The sequence below is a fragment of the Molothrus ater genome, chromosome 1, assembly GCF_012460135.2.
Source record: "Molothrus ater isolate BHLD 08-10-18 breed brown headed cowbird chromosome 1, BPBGC_Mater_1.1, whole genome shotgun sequence".
NCBI classification, from domain to species: Eukaryota; Metazoa; Chordata; class Aves; order Passeriformes; family Icteridae; genus Molothrus; species Molothrus ater.
Genome location: NC_050478.2, coordinates 97940745 through 97960434, shown reverse-complemented (window position 1 = coordinate 97960434; position 19690 = coordinate 97940745). Strand labels below are relative to the sequence as shown.

Sequence of the window (19690 nt, the reverse complement as noted above, 5' to 3'; positions counted from 1 at the left end):
TTCACCATTTCCAGCGCGAACATGAGGTCTCGGGGAATAAATTCCAGTTACGCTACCAGGAGCTACTCATAGAAATAAATCTGACGCACGCCACCGAAATTCAATTCACCTCCAATTAAAATAAGAGCACACGCGTGTTTTTTACCACGCGAGCGGCTCAGCGTGCGGAAGGGCGGCGGGAAACAGGAAACCCGGCAGCCGGGATCACCGAGCGGGAGCCCCGCCGCGCCGCCCGCACCGCGCCCGCCAGAGGGCGCCCGCCGCCGCCGCGCCCCTGCCCGCGCCGCCGGGGCCGCACAACTTGGACAAGTTTCGGCGCGGACCGCGGGGCCGCCGCCCCCGAGCCCAGGCCCGTCTTACCGCGGCGGCTCCGCGCCGGCGCCCGCGGGGCTGCGTCGCTCTGTCCCGGCCGGCGCGGCCCGGGGCGCGGGGCCGGCCCCGGCTGGGGGCTGCGGGTGGCGGCCGCCGTGCCGGCCCCGCTCGGCTGGGCCGGGCTGCGTTCGGTTCCGGCCTCTTCCGCTCTTGCCGCTACTTTTCCACCCGGGCTGGCCGCAACTTCTGGTCCCTGCCCTCCGCCGGCGGCTCCCAGGAGTTGATGGAGAGGGAGATGCGGCGGCGAGCGCCCAGCGACGGGCGCGGGCAGCCAGGCAAACTCGCAGGGATGTCGCTCCGAAGGGGCGGGGAGGCAAGGAAGGAGGCAGGGAAGGAGGCAGGGAAGGAGGGTGGGAGGGAGGCGGAGAAGCGGCGGGGGGGGGCGGGGGGGGGGGGTTGACAGAGCCGCCCCCGGCGGAACGGGGATGTGCCGATCCTCCGCGCCGATCTCGGCGGCGGGCAGGCTGCCGGTCCCGCTGTGGCTCCCGGCGGCTCTTCCCTGCGGCTGCCTGCGCTGCCCCGCTGCTCCCGGCGCCCAGCCCCGCTCCCGGCCGAGGATGCCACCGCGCCGGGGCTGCCGGCGGAGCGGAGCCGGGCTCGGCGGGAGCGCCCAGGGGCAGGGCCGGGGCCGGAGCGGGGGGGCCGCGGCTGGAAGCGGCGCAGGACGGGGGGAGGCGAGAGACCGCGGGGAGCCGGTGCAGCGGGTCTCGGTGCGGGGAGCGGGAGCGGTAGCTGGGGAGGTACGAGGGGGTTCGTGGAAGAAAAGAAAAGCTGCCGCGGTGGGTCACCCCCGTGGCCCCGACAGCCGCGGACCGGCCCCCGCAGCTCCCGGCCGGGGCAGTGTCAGGGACGCTGTAGCGGCAGCGGCCCGGACACCGGCGAGCTCGTCAGGGCAGGGCTGGGCTGGGCTGGGCTGGGCTGGGCTGGGCTGGGCTGGGCAGGGCGTCAGGAGCCGCCGCTGCTGTGGGTGACAACTTTGTGAGAACGGAATAACTACCTAGCAGTGCCCGTGTCTCAGGGACCGCGGGGATGCGCACCATCCGCTTTTGTTTGTGGCCGTCACACTCCTTTATTAACAGCGCTCCTGCGCTGGCTCTTCGTTTTTTATGCGATGCATTAAAATGATTCTCATTCAGTTTTAGCTGAAGGCTTCTGAAGTAAAGTACAAAGGCGTCATGAGGAGTAAAATCCTCTGCCGCTCGGTGGTCATGGTCAGTGGTGCGCTGAAGGGCCAGCAGAAAATATTGGCCTGCCCCCCTGGTGCTGTTGTCAGCCCACAAAATCCAAGATGTATAGCACCGTTGTCGGGTTGGAATCAGTTTGGGTTGACAGTGATGACTTTCAGAGCCTGATTTCGTGAACTGATGTTTGTGATCAACTGCTCTTCTGTAGTCGAGTGCAGGAAACAAAAGGCTGTGAGATTTTGGGTGTGTTACCTCTTACTGTGTTTATAATCTGTACTTCAAAGGATGTGGAGTTTAATCATCTCAATAAGCATAAATTTTTCCAAGGCCTGTATTCTTCTTTTTTTTATTTGCCCCCATACCTAGAAATGCTGTTGCATATTTAAGTATTGCTCAAGCTACACAATGTGTAACTATATTGAAATGAAAATATGAATATATAAAGGCCATACATTATGGATACTGATTCTGTTTCTTTGTGCTACAGAGTGCAGCTCAGAAGGATTAAATTATTAAATTATGCACATTTACATTAGTGATGAACTGTGCCTGGAACGATTCTAATGTCTCAGATGTGCCCTATAGACTTGGCTTAAAAGGGAAAAATACTGATTATTGCCTGGATCATATCTTCCCATCAGAAGAAATTTGCATAATGAACAAAGATCAGCACATAATTCCCTGACCTTGAATCTTTTACAGCTGTGCCTTTTTATGCTACCAGAGAAGTTATTCCAGGAGGAAAGCAAAAGGAAATGTAAAGCAACAATAGAGGCCACATCCCCCTTTAAGTATGTAGAAACTGAGTGGAATACACTACAAATGAAAACCTCCCAAATCTTTCCTTCTATTCTCATTGTACCAATTACATTTTTCCCCAAGGCTGGCCCATTCTGGAAAATATTAAAGTTTCAGAGAATGACTTTTCCCATAAATTGTCAGGCAATTCAGAATGAGCAGAGTATGTGTAAGACTTAGGTTAAAAGCAAGAGTAAAGCTCTCCCAAGAGCTTTTCTCACTCCCTGGGACCTGTGCTGAGATCATTACATGTACAGTGTTCAACTGCAGTGTGATATTTGTGGAAAAACATGAACATGATTTACTGACTTGCCCCATATATTCACAAATGGTACCATTTAGAAAAAGTCTTATAAATAAGGCAGTGAAGGCATTTGTATGGCATTTCGCTTTTTCTGTGGCAGCTTTTTTCACATTAACAAAGATGCACTGGCAAAATAGTTCAACTCATTTTTTGCTAAGCAAATTGCAAAGCAGGGGTGTCTTTAACCATGTGTGATTTCAAATGGTTTAGGCTACTTAGTGTCTATCATTTTCAAGCTACTTTGCTTCGAATACAACCCATCAAAAAAAACCCCAAAAAAACCAAAAAGACACAAAAACTCAACCAAAAAACACCACAAAATGCAAGTTCAGACAAAACCAAAAACCAGTAGTGGTAAAAAATAGTGTTCTTTTTTTTTTTTTTCTATTGGTAGTTTTCAATAGTCAACAGAGACACATAGTAACTATACTACAACTCAAGAACAAAAACAAAAATTTGGATACAACTGGTACCAAGGATAAACAATTAAGTAAAGCAAACTTCAAAGGAGGTGGATTTAGGTAATTAGAAATAGTGACTCTGCTTTGTAACCAACTCTTTTGCTCAAAATGAGTCTGAGTTATATTGGCATTTCACCTTTCCTAATAATTGCATAATGCTGTTTAAAGAGTGGTCACTAAAACAGAGTCACTTCCAGAACAACTGTTAATTGTGAAAGTAGCTTAATAGTTACCATGTACATTTTTATTTGTAGAGACACTGACCATCTGGTAACCAATTGCATTATATTACTAACATTTTCAAATATACTTCATAACTATGAATAGCTGAAAAGCAAGGTTTATGGGCTATCAGCAAGAAAAAGTTACTGTAACAGAGAAATAAGTTTTAAGTCATGGGAAAGTGACCTCACTGTCACATCAATTTCTTAATGCAAGAAATCATGGGTCATTGTTGGTGATACACTGTGGTGTACTGCTCCAGGGATAGCATTCTGCGCTGATACCAACATCATCCATCTGAATGATCTTGAAAATGCTAGTAGTGCTATTTTCCTCGAGTACAGGCCAAGTGCTAACAGATGGGAGTGAAGAGTAGAACAGTCAGCTGGACTGCAACAAAATACTTGCCAGTGTCAAATAGAATAATAGTTCAGAAGTTCATGCATGAATGAGGTGCTGCTGTCAAATATGAGACATTAATCAACATTCACAAAAAGAGCCAGGTATTTAGGAAGGATCTGGATTGAGATAATCAGGTTCCAGTGGCTGGTGAACTCTTCAAACTTCTAACTCCCCAGGCAGCACCAGTACATAAATTCCTAAGTTTAAAGTAGAGGTTTTATTGAAGAGGCATCACAAGTTTGGGTGAGAGTTCTTGACCACTTGGAAGTCTTTCCATATTGGCAGGGCTTGGTGCTTATTTCACTACTCAACCCCACTACAGATGGAAAGATAGACTTTTCTGAATCTAAATCTACTCAAAGACCTAATTCACTATGAATTTTTGAAACACTCATGCACAATCCCTTCTTTTACAACAGACAAATGAAAAAACATTGGAAAATAATGCAGTGGTGATAAGGATCCAGTTTAAAGCATTAGTCTGTTGTCAGAAGAACTCACCTTTCACAAAGAAAACATGGGTGAAATGGACTGTTCCCCTTTAAGGATGATAACCACAATTTCTCAACTCTCAAATGACCTAGTCTCTTGTCTGTTTCAGCAAACAGGATCTTTTTGTTTCAAACAAAAAAGGGCGTCCTGTGAAATCATGTCATCTTTCAAAAATGTAATCACACATAGAAACTTGCACACATAAATGAATTGTGTTAGAGGGAAGAAGTTAGACCCTCTGCCACCCACGAGTAGCTCACATGTTTTATAATAAACAGGGATTGGAACGAAATGTATACCACATTCTCAGAGAAAAGACCATTCCTCCAAATTGTGTCTCTTGCTTGACTATGACACTTTTTTTGCAGGTCTATTTCCTCTTTGTATTACCCCACCTGAGAGGAAAAATTACAAACTCCACGTTGTGAGACCACTAGTTTTGGAGGGAGAAATCTGCTGTTACTGATGAACGTGTGGCAAATAAAGGGGGTGAAGGATAAAGTATATAAATAATTGATAGCAAAGTTTCTGTCTTTTGGGGACCAAGTGGTTTCAGGGAAAATGGAGAATAGAGTACATGGAAAAGAGCGTGTGTGACACTCTTTATTTTTATACTCTACTGCTATTTTATTTAAGATTTTTTTTGTTTTTTGCATTTGGGATTGGTAACTAGCTATAAGCAATAGCAAAAAAACACAAAAAGGCAGGCAAGAATATGTGGTTTTATTAAAACTGAAAATTAACATGTTTGTCACACCATTCAAACAAAGTACAAAAGGCAATGACATGTTTTTCCATATTGCAAATACTCTTGTGCAGTTCTCCATCACTGTATGACTGAAGAGCTGAAAAGTGTCTGATGTCACAGTCAGCCGAGAGGAGGATGGAGCAGCTGCCAAAAGCTGTGGTGCTGCACTCTTCCTCTGTCCCAGCTGTGTGCTCCTGCCAGCCTCTTTGTGTCAGAGCAGTAGGCAGTCTCTTTGCTACACAACTGGTGCTGCAGACTCAACGGGATAGCAGTTTTAGGCCAGCTTAAGTAGATGCTAAACTGCCCCTTAGAAATGTCAGCTGCATACAGGGGTGATTTTAAATCCATTTGTGAGTACCTCAGATGCTATGTATGAAGCAAATAGGACCATTTGTATTTATTAGCATTTTAATCAAACAATCTTCAGTGGAAGTGGTTTAAAAGCATCAGCGATGATGCTGTGTACAGTGGTGGGATCTCGAGAAGGTTCTCAGCAGTAGGTCAGAGCAGCACAAAGCCGAATTCTTAGGGTATCAAATTCATTGGAATAACATCTGTGCAGATCTACATCAAAGCAAATATTTCACTATGAGAACTCATCAGCAGGCAGAGAAAGAAGATTAATGCTATAAATGTTGTATTTGTGGAAGCATTTAAGTATTCAAGGCTTGCTGATTGTGTTTTTCAACCTGCTAGATATTGACATATTAAGCACAGTATGTAGGTAAATTAGTCATAACACAAAACCCAAAAGAGTGGAGATGAAAGAGCCTCCTTTTCATTGACTTGGTGTCTTGACAATCTATAAAGTTCTTGACATTTAACTCTCCACTGCCAAAGAAAACTCAAGGAAACAGACCAACATAAAAACACTAAGTTTACCAGGCGTTAAGTTTTGAACCTCAGTGTGGTACATTCACCAGACATATGCATGATCAGTCTGGATCAGAGAAACGCTTAACATTAGAATCTTCTGAGGTAGATAAGGTTTATATAATATTGCTGTAAATAGGGTTCTATCCTTGGACTGCAGGTAGAGATCACATGTGAAGAATCAATGCATGGAGACATAACTCTCCGTTGATTTTGGTATTAAGGTAACGAGTACTGGTAAAAAAATCCCATTTTTTAAATTCATTTCAGCAGAGATTTCTCAGCTGTAGTTTTGCAATCCTAATATAAGCTCCATTGATGATGTGCATGCCTTTCTACTGACTTCATAAGCTCTGTATTTGGGCCTGAATCCCAGTACCCCATCACTGGGGCTCCTTTCACCAGCAGTTACTAATACAGTATTCTTACTCACAAGTAACCATAAATTAGAATTAGCCCAAATATATTTTTAAATATATTATCCAGCCCATGAGGAATGTATATGAAAAATGTTCTTACTGGACAAGCAGAACCTTCAGAGGCAGCAATTAAATCATAAGACTGAAAACAGAAACTCTTATGATCTACACCATTGTCTCCAAATTATATGGTTAAGGAGATACTAAATTATACATTATAGTTAAAAGGTACAACTACAAATCTTAACCAAGCATATTTTTTGTAGTTTTATTCATTATACTAATGTACAGGCTTATATTTAGCAGCTTTAGAAGCATTAGAAAACAGGAAAGCTACAGATTACAACCCATATGGGTATGCTCAGGTTGGCAGCAGTGATTAATAGTATCTCCTGGGTTTGCTTTTTTTAAATTAAACAATATTTAAGGCAGATATTAAGATGATTTACGTCACAAAGAATTCAAACACTGTATTTACTTGAACAAAGCACAGTATATTATAAGGAATGTCAGACAAAGTAGCATGTATTAGTTCAGTCATTATCACAGGGAAACAGGCAAGGTCTCAGGTTAAAATGGGATATCTCAGTGTGCAGCACAGCACCCTGAATTCAAATTATACTTAACCTATTCTGCCTAAATATCCGAAGTGATTTCATGTCAATAAAGGCCACATTCGTCCACTGCAGTGGGATATCTTACTTTACACAGTCCTATGAGATTTAATAAAATTACAATGAAGTACTACTTAATGGAAAAGTGTGTTTCTACAAGAATTTTAACATTGATGATGAGGTGATCTGCCACTTTTGTCATACCTGGCTGACTATTCCCATCTCCCCCTTTTCCAAGGATTAGATATCTGTGATGAACCAGGTTAGGGGACTGGTTTTTCAAAAATCTTACCTGTCAAAATAACTACAAGATTTCAGCTAGAAAATCTCCCTCAGTTTAGTTCAGCTGGCATAGAAAATAACATATCTGAAGGTAGGCAGTAGTAAAGAACACATCTTGGAGGCTTCTTTAAGGTAAACAATTTTGTAGCTTGGTTGAATCCTTCCACTCTTAATTCTGATGTTTTGCTCTGTAGGAGGAGAGGTCTAGAATGCTAAATATTTTTAATCATCCAAGGGAACATGAAAAATTTGAGTGTCAGGCATGAAAATGTTGAAAAGATATACTATCAAACCTTTGAAGTAAGAGCTCATTGTTGCAAATACTTTTCTATGTTATTGCAAAAGTTACATTCTCAAGTTCTTAGAGTTACCAGTCAATTCTAACATTTGTTTTGCTAAATGTTCTTTAGATTGTCCCTGCGCTTCTTTGAGTCATGTCAGGAAAGTAGTGCAGAAATACTAACATCATAACAATATGCCAGTAGATATACCAGTGAGTTAGGCTGGATTATGGACAGCACAGTGACTCTCACAACCTAGAACACAGGGTTTGCATTAAATTCCTTTGAATTTCACCAAGATCATTCAAACACTAAATTTTAGGAAGTTTCCACTTTTATTGCCATTTTCCCTGCTAACATATTTTGGCCTGTAGGTTTCTTTTAATGTATCATTTCCATCTGTTATTCTAAGTACCTTTGTTATATATATATTTTTTTTAACTTGTTAATGCTGCCAGAGAGGCCGATTATGTCTACATGACACTGTGTACCTCTGCACACAGGTACCCAAGCCAGTTTTAACAAGCCTAGCTACCTGGAATAGATAACATGCTCTATAAATGAGGCTGTTCCTCCTGGGATCTAAGCTGATGCATCAAAAATTTGCCTGAATATTACTTCAGGGCAGTGGATGGTTCTTAGCTGACCCATATTAAAGAGAAGACTCTTATTTAAATTTTGGAGGATAAAGTTAGGATGCAAGGTAATCAGTCTATAGATTACCTACACAGACAGCTCACACCAGAGGGTTTACATATTAATAGCAAGAGGAATGAAATTATCAGATAGCTGAAACCTGAAGCTTGAACTTTAATGATATATGAGTTTTACATTATTAACAGTGTTTGTAATTAAGACTGGAAAAGTTTTTCAAAGTATATGATGGATTAGCTGTAATTGGAGTCTTTAATTAAGACCAGATGTACTTCTCAAAAGATATTGTCAGATTTGGTGCTAAAAGAGACTATCAAGAGAAATTCAGAGGTCTTAAAATATGAATTTTTCATCACATCAGACTTTCTTTTACGACATTCATTCATCTACAAAAGTGGAAAAGTACAGTGGACATTTATAAAGGTCATATAAATAGGTTTCTTATAATGGCAATTGAATTGCTTTCTGTTCTGCCAACATAACTGGTTTAGGGAGCAGCTCAAGACCTCTCAGGAACACATGACAAAAAATAATTTTTGCACTTCTGAGTGGGGGGAGGCAAGTCTGGCAGTAAAAGAAGGCACGGGGACAAGAAGTAGGGCTGAAATATGACAACAGAATTTCATGTCAGTCTTATTGCCTCTTTTCTCCTGCCCTGGCTTCTGCATAGCAGTAACTCCTAGCTCATGCACACTGATCTTATATTAGCCAACCCAAATGTCTTTCCAGTCATGTAGCATAGCTACAGGAAGGTATAGTAATTAAAGATCTGCTTAAAGAAGATAATTAAACTATGGATATTTTCTTGTCCATAACCGTTTTATTGCCTAAGCAACCGCCTCTACTTAAATGCCTGAAGTTGGCCCTGACAATACCAGTGATTTGTTGATCTGTCTTGGGCTTATTCAGAATCCCACCTTAGTAACCATTATGAGGGCTTCCATAACAATCTGCAGTCTAATTTCAACAATTCATTTGTGTCATAAAGACTTTGTTTTGTTTAGGGGGCTTTATGGGGTGACAAACTTCTATACGGATGTGTTGCATGTCAACTGACAAATGTTTTTTCATAATACATACAATAGGTATCCTTGGCACATGTGAACAGTATTGTTTTGACTCACAGGACTGAAGTATTTACAGAAAGATAAGTGCACTTGAGTGCTTTCTAAATAGCACTACTGAAAAGCAATAAATGTAAGAACAAAAAAAAATTCATCCATTTAATGTGAGATACTTGCCATTACAAACGCTTCAAAGAAAAATTCATCAGTCAGCACATTTCCAGCATTTTTTCATTTCCAGAAAACATGACAATTGATAGATTTCTCTTCTAATTGTCAACAAAAATGGAGCCTTCAGTTTCTAATATTTTCCCCCCTTTGCTTTTCTAGTGCACAAAAACATCTATCTTTAGATCATTTGTAATATATTTACAATCGTAAGAGCAGTAAGCAAACATACAGACAAGGTGTGTCAAAAACCAAGACGAGTTCAATTGCATCTGCCGAACTATGCCTCTCCCACAGACATGGGATTACCTCTGGCATAGCTCTATAGCTTTCCTTCTTCCTCACAAATCCACATTGTTTTGCAATATGCAGAGAAAACTATACAAGTTCCAGTTACTACAGCCCAGAGCTCATTAGGCTTGTGACAGATTGGCACTGCAGCTGCCTATTGAGAATTATTGAGAATTGTTCAAAAATTTCCTGACATTTCTTTGTAGAAGTAAATGATTTATTGATATTACTGATTGGTGGGATCGAAATGTTTGAATTAACATATCAAATCTTTTGAAACTGTGACAATAACTGACAAAATTTCTAGTCATCTTAGCACTTATATTCCTCATCTCCTTGGCAGTTCACTTGTCAGGAGTAAGGTGCCCTACCTTCTCTTAACCTCTGATTCCTTAGCAACCGAATGAATAAGAAAATAAAATATTTTAGACTGCTGTTAAATTAGCATGAGTGCTTTGAATATAGTAGAAAATAGCACAAACCTCTTCAAGCAGTTTTTCTATCTTTGTTCTGCCACAGAATAAGCCCTTTTTTTTAGGCTTCAACACATTAGGTTGCCTGGGAACATCAAAGTGGACAAATTAAATAAAAATATGTATTATTTCCATAATTCAAACATGTATTACTAAAAATATCAAAAAATCAAAAGACATGCCTTCAAAATATAAAGCATACAACCATTGTCAGAAAAAAAATACCAAAAGTTTCATATCTAATTATGTCAAACATTAAGCAATTTTAATATTTCAAAGCATATTTATCTTTTGTTTTAAACTGGAAAGCTTTCCTCAAACCTTGATGTATTAATATTTTGTTCTGTGTCCAAAGGCCTGCTCTAAAAAAGGAACAAAAAAAGGTAAATAGGAAAGGGTGCTGACAGATATGTCTCCTAAGTCATCTATCTTAGAATATGTTAAACAGTATACAATAAACACCTCTTTTGATCAGTTGAAGAAGCCTATGTAACAAGTTGAGATATAGGTTACTGGTTTAGATATGTGGGTTTAGATGGAGATTAATCCAATATCTGGTTCCCAGTCTGGCACTATCTGAATTCTGAAATCAAGAAGAATTTAATTTCTACTTCTCAGATGTTAAATTAACCCCTTGGTCATTAACCACAAAGCAAATCAATGTCAATTTCAATCTTGTGATATTAACATTTGAATGTACAATATCTTTTTAGAAAAAACATAAAAGATTCAAAATGTGTGTAAAAATACAAGCTAGTCTGTAGCAGTGGGATTTCTGTAGCATCAGAGATTTGGTAAAATAATGCAGTACATCAGTCATACACAGTGCAGTATTTTAAAGGTTTTCTTGACATCTGCAGCAAATTTATTTTAAAAATTGAAGAGTAAGAGAAATATACTACCATAAAAGTAGTTTGTTTTCATCCTAACAATAACATGAGACTGCAGTAAAAAGATATAAAATTGTGGTGATGTAATGGGTGACCATCACCATTATTATTTTCAAACACAGCTTTATTTGGGGCTGTGAGATTTGCTAAGTACCCTTCAGCGACAGCTCTATAACCCATATGAGAAAAAGGCAGGAAAAAGAGAAGGTAAAAATGTTGGAAAGAATTCTTTAATAAAAATGCTGAATTGTAGCAGAGACTAGAGTAAAAATCAGTTATAACATATACAAAAAAAGCTGTATATCCTCTCCCACATACATGGATTTAAATTTATCATTTGATTGCTTTAAATATAGGACATTTTCATTCATAAGTGTGTAGGTGGTAAATCTCCATTACCTGTGGATTTTATTTGACTGAAATTGAGGAGCAAGGGTAAATCATAGTTTTCTCAGTATATGTGAAAAAAAAACAAACTACCAAACCAAAAGCTAAACCATCAGCCTTCTTCATAGGCAAGTTTCTCTGCTTTTCAAGTTGAGTACCACTGGGAGAAAGAAAAATAAGGTAGCATATTCTTCTGAAAGAGGAAGCACCTGTTGTTCATTACACTGACTTGTACAGTCAGCTCTCTGAAGAGCACTTCTGTATTTTTTGTTCTGAAATTCCAACCAAAGGGCAGAAGCAGAGAGTTTGCTATGATGTTTCAAAAGTGAATTGCAATGGCTTTCCTGAAGTGGAGCTTGTTTCCACTTACGTGAAGGCTTTGGTATGGCTGGAGCTTTGTCTTAGTAAGCATTTATTAACTACACTGCAGTTTTGTAGTGGACTTTGAAGCATTCTAATTTAACACAGAAATTAATCCAATTCAGTCTATTATTGAAATGAGGAGTGAATTTCCAGAGGGTTTGTAATGTGTGATTAAGGCACAAAGCCAAGTTCATTTCTTCCTGAAGATGGATACTATTGAGAGATAGCATTTCTCTATCCTTTATAGCATCTCTGCAAACAGATATTGAAGAAATTTGCAGCAATTTTATATTTATTTTTCCACACAACTACTTTCTGGAAAGATATGTCTAAATATGTATATCAAAATTTTCCCCCTACATTTTACTCTAGAACCAAATGTGCCCTGCTGTTCCAAAATGACTTCTGAAGTATCCCAGATAAGATATGGTCATGCATCAAAATGAAGAGGCTACAATAATAACTTTCAAGAAAACAAAATCAGCATTAAAAGAGTGGTCACTATACATACATATATATATATATATATATATATATATATATATATGTATGTATTTAAATTACTTCACCAAGATATAAACTGCTACACACAGATTTTCATACTTTATTTCTGCCATTAGGTTTCTCTGTCAAGCTAATTACTCTATTGTTTCTTTAGAAATTTCCCAGTCTTGTGAATACATTTGGTAATAGATGTCTGAAATATTCTCCATAATGCTGGACTCTTGAGAGAGCGTCCCTCAGAGCTTTCAGTCTGAAGGTTAGAATCTGCATTCAGACAACAATAAGCACAAGAACAAAATGATGGCATTAACAAGCATGAGGAAAAAGGTATCAGATGCTAACAAAAGGTTCCATTTTACAATTAATGTATTTTAAGGTTCCCTCTTGCATGGAATGAGTTTGTTCTTTCCTTCCCCCTCTACCCTTGGCACTAGAGAGAAAAAACATGCAGTGGCATGGTGTGGAGATAAATTAGTTTTTATTCCAATTTCATAGCTCTTACCTAACCCTGTTGTCTTCTGTTCCTCTAGGGTCCTATTTTCCAACATCATAACATCTGCTTTTTGTTTCTTGACCTTGCACTCTCCCACTTTCCCTCTTTCCCTCCAGGCTATTCATTTATTTCCATTCCACTTCCTCCTCCTCAGCAGGACATCGGCAGGGGGAAGTGCAGGTTAAGCAGAAGGCAAAAGCTCCGTGTTTGTAGTCTTGATTTTTATTTGGCATTCCAGACAAACTTCTGCCTTTGCTCCTCTTATTACAGAAGCTAAGTGCTCTGCAGTTTCAACTTAATATATGAAAAAATCCATTTTTTGCAATCATTCTTTTGCTCTTGTGTTTCCTCTGACCCATGTAAGGTTAGTCCAGCCTTTAAATTCCCATGTGAAAGGACAGAATAATCATACTAGACAGAGAGCACTGTCTCAGTCATAGTGAATTCCTTTTCTTTGTGCAAAAGAAAGGAAATGGCAGAGTTTTATAATGGACATTTTTAGCATCAACTTTTTTTTTCTTTTTCTTTTTTTTTTTTTTTTTAATAGGCTATTTTAGCTTAAGGCTCACCCAAAATACTCAGCCTGAGGCAGACTCCTCCCATAAACACCTTTTGGAACGGATGTTTAAGTTCAGTGATTATGAAAAAGTGCAGATAGAGTCTTATAGGCACTGGAACCTCACAACAATTAAATACAAATGAGATGTAACTGTTTTAGGGTCATGAATTAATTTGAACTTTTCTCCACTATTCTTTTTCCACAGATTATTGAATATTACTTTAGGGTCCTCCAGTTTCCATAGCTGTAGGAATAAAGCTGGGATGTGATTGATTTTTGCTTGGCTTTTTTTTAGCTTTTTAAAATGTGGAAAACACAAGTAAGGAAAAAAAATCAGCCCAAAAACAAACAAGCAAACAAACATACAAAACAACAACAACAACAAACCCCAAACCCCAAAAAAAGCCAATGCCCCCCCTCCCCACAAAAACATGTTCCCAACCAGTTATAGGCCAACTTTTGCTCACTGTAAGGGGATTGATTTCTACCTCACAACTCTAATGGTAGAATAAGTAATTTATTTCAGACTGTTGTGAAGTTATAGTTGTTAGTGACCATAACATATGTTCTCGTGTACTTGTTATGCATTATCAAGTTCCTGTCTAATTTTTTGCTCCTATAGGCGCGAGTAAAGGAACTGTATTTAATAAATTATTTAATAAACTGGGAGAATAAAACTGAAAATTGCAGGATAAATCAGATAAAAGGCTAAACTAAACATTAAATTATCTTTCTTCCATGTTTTCCATTAACCTGGTTGAATACATTGTCCCTTGTTCCAAAGTAAATACATACCTGACAAAGTAATATTTTCAGAATTTTTGATTGAATTTATAGTCTTAAATGAAAGGAAGATGATAAGCATGAACTAACTGTTTACCAATGTTTTTTTTTCTAAAAACTTGGGAACTGCTTGGAAAGACTTTTCTTGATATAATGGAAGTAATTCATAGCTGAGAATTTGTCTCAAGCTGTGTTGATCAATTGATTTTTAAACAAGAAAGGAGAAGCTTTTACTTAGTACGTAATAACTGTTAAAATTAAAATAGTCTATGTCAAAATAGTGCATCATGTTTATATTTAAATATGCATGTTTGAGAGGCAGGTGGATGCTCAAAATGCAGTTGAGTTATTAATCTGAAATCTGTGAGAGTACCTGGAGATACATAGAAAAAAGCACCCCCACTTATAAAATAGAAACATTTTGTACCATATTCCTTAAGAATAATAAATATTAGTAGGCATCTATAAATGACGTGTCTTCGGACATCCATTGTGTGGTTAATTGGTTATGAATCAGATATAAACATCAAATTTTCAAAATCTTGCTAACAGGGGAATCAAGAGCTCCTTAATTGAGGATGAATGTGTACAATCCTTAATCAGCTTTAGAAATTGCAAGATCAGATGGATGTTCCAAATGACTAGCACCACATCATGTTGGCAATGCTGGTAGGAAATTAATGTTTATGACAGTTCTTGTTGACTTTATATCTCAGTTTCTTCAAGAACTCTGGAAAACCAGTCTTGCTCCTGGTGTTGCCATTGAGGAATCAAGTGTCCTGGCATGTCAGGAGCACTCACTCTGTGTAGTCAGGCAGCCAAAACAGCAGGAGTATTCCCCACTCATAAGTATGGCAATCACTGGCAATGTCCATGACAGTTCCCTAGAAATGCATTCCCAAGTAACTACAGAAAAAGGAAGCCTGGGTATCCAAGAATCTTTTCCCTGATCAATCATCTTAGCTTTGCCCTTTTCCTCTGCCCTTTAGCTTCCCTGTGACAGAACAGCAAAATTCAATTTTGCCTGCCCTGCTGAGAATTCATAGTCTGCTCTGAGTGCTAAGCACATTCATGAAGAATAGCACCAAAGTATTGAGCCAGTGCATAATGGGTCTTTCTAATCATGCCCCTGCCCTTCATTTCCAATAGTCAACAGCTCTCAGCTGTGTGAAGTGTGAAGTGTACAAACACATGAAGAGCTTTCCATAATTTATTTGTGTTTGCTGTGAATAAAAAAAATAATGTGGCATCTCCATGGCAAACAGATATTGCCCTTTTCCATTACTAAATAATTTCCAAAAGGTTAATTAAACAAAAAGAAAATGCAGTTCAGCATTTAGACACTGTATTAATACATTTATTATGTCTCAATAATCAGGGTCTGTAGCATTTCTTGGGGGATTAATGACCATCTGGGAGAGTTCATAGCCCAAGTCTTTTCCACAAGTCATTTATTCCATCTATTTGTTTATTTTCTAATAAATGGTCCTGAGTCAAGGTCGTTACTGATAGGTCACTTGTGTAAAAATGAATTGTAATAACAAAAGCCCCCACCTTGTTATGTTTTTATTATGGAATGTTTATCCAAAGCAAAATATATACTGTTTCTTTATCAATGCTTCTTCTTCTGACAGCAAATATTTAAAATGGTAGGAAAGCAATTACATAGATAAATTTTGAAATGCATTTTTATTGTCACATAAAGAAGACTGTAAAACTTTTTTTTTCCTGCTCACCCTGAGAAAAAGTGGGTAAAAAAGTCAAAATCTACGCTTGAATTTTTTTGGCAATAAACCATCTTTTCCTTTTATGTATGTAGAAATAATTAAAAAAGCTAAAATTCATAAACTCATTAACAAAATTAAGTCACCTGTGAAAACAAACAATCAAAAATCCATCAACATATCTCTCCAAATTACTTTTTTTTCCAGTTGGTTATCCTGCAAGCACGTCCTGTAATATGAAAATCAATTATAGTTTTCTTGGTTTAATGCATGAATATCAAGCTGCAGTCTTTACTGAGAGCTCTAGGGTCACAAAGTCTACTATCAGGAAGTCATATCAAATGGAAAGGAAGGCAAAGCAGCATTCACTGTCACAAAATTACCAATCTGATAAACATTTGACAGAGACACTATTCCTCACACCAAGGGATCTTGTCAACTTGTCATTTCAGCTTTCTTAGGTAAAAAGCTACCAGGATTATTTTTCCAAAATTTAGTCTAATAATCATCACAAAATTTTGTTGAAATACTTAGATTTTTAATCTTATGTGATGGTGAGTAGGATCAAGATGCCTAATGTTTCCTTAATAAAGGAAAACAACAGTATGTTTTGGGGGTTTTTATCATGCTGGTAGTACTAAAACTACATTTATTTGCAGATATAAAACTCAATATAACATTGCATCTTGAAAACACCATTTCATAATGCTTTGATGTGGTTTTTTTTTAATCTAGTTTTAATCTTACATAATTCTTAATTATTACATAGAGCTTTACATTCTCGCTTTCCAGATACTGTACTCACTTCCCATTTATTTCTGGAGGTAAATCTGTGCAATTGTTTTCCTATCTAATTATATGTGGCTCAGGACCTGTCTTTCCCCCTCCTGCCATGTTTTTGAGGCCATGTCTGCATCATGACAGCAGGGGTTTCTGAGCTTTCCTGTGGTAGCTGCAAGAGTGAAAGCTTGGTAGCAAGATGGTGGGATTTCAGCACAGGGCCATGCAAACAAGGCTTTTTCAACTTTCACAACTAAGCTGTCTGTCTTCACTGACCCTGTGGTTGTCATGATTTGGGAATCTCTGCCACCAGGAACTGTTCCCTAATGCAGACTTGGCAGTAGCCATTCCAATTAGGTAAGAAGATTCAATCATATTTAGATTTGTATGTAAATTCAGCTGATAACAATGGGCTCAAAAATGTCCAGATACTTAATATTTGATTAACTACTGTTTAATAATTAATTAATGCTTTAATAATTGATCAGGGGAGATGATCTGAGCAAAAAAAATTATATCTGAACAACAGTGGAAACTGGGCAATGTCCCTTGACTGTAGTCAGTGTTAGGGCCTATGACAGTGCTTGAATGCGTGCTTATTTTCTTTATTTGTTTTCTCTTGTGTTTCTTAAAAGGCTTTCCATGAATATGAAATAAGCTTCCTTCGTATCAATCAGAAAACGTTTTTAAAAATGAGTTGACAGAGCTCAGAGCTCCTCAGAGACTGAACTATTTTGACTTCAGAGATACTAGTAATGAAGCTTGAAATTCAAACACTGCATTAAAATATTGTGGAGTCTCCCACCTTTCCTAGGTTCGCTTCATCTCTGTTTTACACAGCAGCTTTCTCTGCTGTGATTCCAAGTCTCTTTTCAAGCAAGGCTTTGTTTCTGTAAGCTGCTATTATGGTCTGACAAGCCAAGGGAAGCTGTCAGATATTTTACCTTGATCCAGATCCAAACAGAGGAAGCCTTCAGTACAAACATATCATTATCATTTCCTTGCTGCCCTTTGTCAGTGGTGGGTACATATGCAAGTGGAACTAAACAAACAGAATCATCTAGTTTTCTCTGTTTGTTTGGCTTTTGTTTGTGCTTTTTGTGGGTAGGGTTTTTTGTATTGTTTTTGTTGTGGTTTTTTGTTTGGTTTTGGGGGTTTTGTTTATTTTTTAAATTTCCTTTCCAATAATAGGTGAGACTGAAGTATCTGTTTGCTGTTTTAGTCATAAAATTGCAATTGTTAGAATATTTTGCATGTTGGGCCTGATGTTGAGTCTTCTAAAAATGAAATATTACTGTTTTAATTTTCTCAAACTCGCCCAAGTTTTAAAGTATATCTGCAGTTGTATATTCAACTGTGATTGATTTCTGGGCTGAAGACCAGGCACATTTCCTTCCAATTCCTCCATGCTTTCTGTTTAGTTTTTATCTTGTGTCTCAACTGTCCAGTTGTATGCTGAATCCAGATTTTACAAGGAATTATATTTTGGGTCTTATGATATTTTAATCTACACATATAGTTCGATATATCTTTGTTATTTAACAAGTCCTGTTACATTGTCATTTTTTCCCCAAAGCTCATAATAAAAATAAAATTAATAGAAACAGCAGTCAGCACTGATAACTTTGCAAATTATGGTCAAATCAATTTTTGAAATCAAGCAATGTTATTTGGTATTTTTCATTCCATTACTTTGTCTCTTAGGTGTTATAACCTGCTTTTTAAAATATATATCTACACTAGATTAAAAAAAAAAAAAAACCACCAGGAAAAACCAAGCAAAAAACCAGAAACAACCCACAAAAAGCTGGTTGAAAAAACATTACTTTTGATTTGTAGTTAAACAGAGAGACAGGAAATGCAGTTTCATATTTGCTTCTGCAGTCTCCATTAAGTCTGTATTTGCATCCCCTCTTAGGTACTCTAGTAATTCATGTGTTCCAATAAAAAATATCCAACAAAATGTCAATAGAAAGTTCGTATTGTGCTTGCAACCAAAGAGGCTTTTTCAGCCAGTGTAAAGAATATAACATCCAGTATTTCAGAATTTCAAGTGCTTCCCTTGCAGCCAGAGTTGGAGTGATCCAAATGTTGCATCATGAGCTGACATAAACCCATAGGAATCTTCCCCATCTGTCTTTTCCCCACAGAAAGGAAAATCTCTGTTAGGGAAGAAGTACTGTGCAAAGAGTCAAATGCCTGTTCTACATCTGGTAATAAACCTCCCCAGAGAGAGAGAGGTTACTACTGCTTCTATCACACTGGAAGGAATGGTGAAGGAAGGTCTGCCCTAACAAAATCCCTCTGAGTCACTCAGAGCAGCCTTCTGCTGCTTCTGCCTCCTGCAAGGCAGAACCTAAGGGAGTTGTGGCACTTACAAAACACCTGGCTGTTCCTGAAGCTGGGAAACAGTTCTGATGTAAATAATATCCTCTGGTATAAATTTAACTCAACTTATTAGTTCTTAAGACAGAAAAATATGATCAGAAAAATCTCCATCATATCCTATAAGGATAATGCCTCAGGCTTAGAGCACAGGCTTTTATCATACAAGATACATGACTGACTACATTAGTTGACATCCAGATAGTGTTACAAAAGGAAAAGATGCTGCTTAAGCCACAGGCATTGAGCTGATTCTTTGACAGCTTTGTTCCATACTTCATGGCTCTTCCTAGGATGACATGCTTCTGCAGCTATATTGGTTGGCAAGGTAGTTCTCTCTAAAGTGAGCATCCTTCTTTATTATTTTCATACCAGTCAGAATGTTTGGGATAAATGCAGGTTATAGAAAGGCTATAACACATTTCAACCATTCACATTGCAACAAAAAGCCAAGCAGAACATCTTTAGTTGAAAAAAACTCTCATTTGGTTTTAGCTGAAATAGAGTTAATTTTCTGCTTAGTAACTGATGCTCTGTTTTGGATTCCTATGAGAGTAGTGCTGATAACACACTGATGTTTTGGTTGTTACTAAGTAGTGCTCACACTAAATCAAGTTTTTTTCAGTACCACATGCTGTCAGTGAAGACTTGCACAAGAAGCTGTGATAGAGCATGGCCAGGGCAGCTGATTCAAATTGGCCAAAGGAGTATTCCAGACTA

At 38.6% G+C, this 19690-nt stretch overlaps 1 protein-coding gene across 1 annotated transcript in view; it reads right to left on the bottom strand.

The window, feature by feature from the left end:
* Positions 1–19690, bottom strand: part of LOC118699627 (translation initiation factor IF-2) — a 96020-nt gene that overhangs the window by 716 nt on the left and 75614 nt on the right. Inside the window, exons 2-3 of the mRNA XM_036403728.2 lie at positions 1370–1595; positions 361–1255 (exon numbers count right to left, since the gene is read on the bottom strand). Coding sequence (XP_036259621.2) covers positions 361–1255; positions 1370–1595 — 1121 coding nt within the window. The remainder of the gene's footprint in view (positions 1–360; positions 1256–1369; positions 1596–19690) is intronic.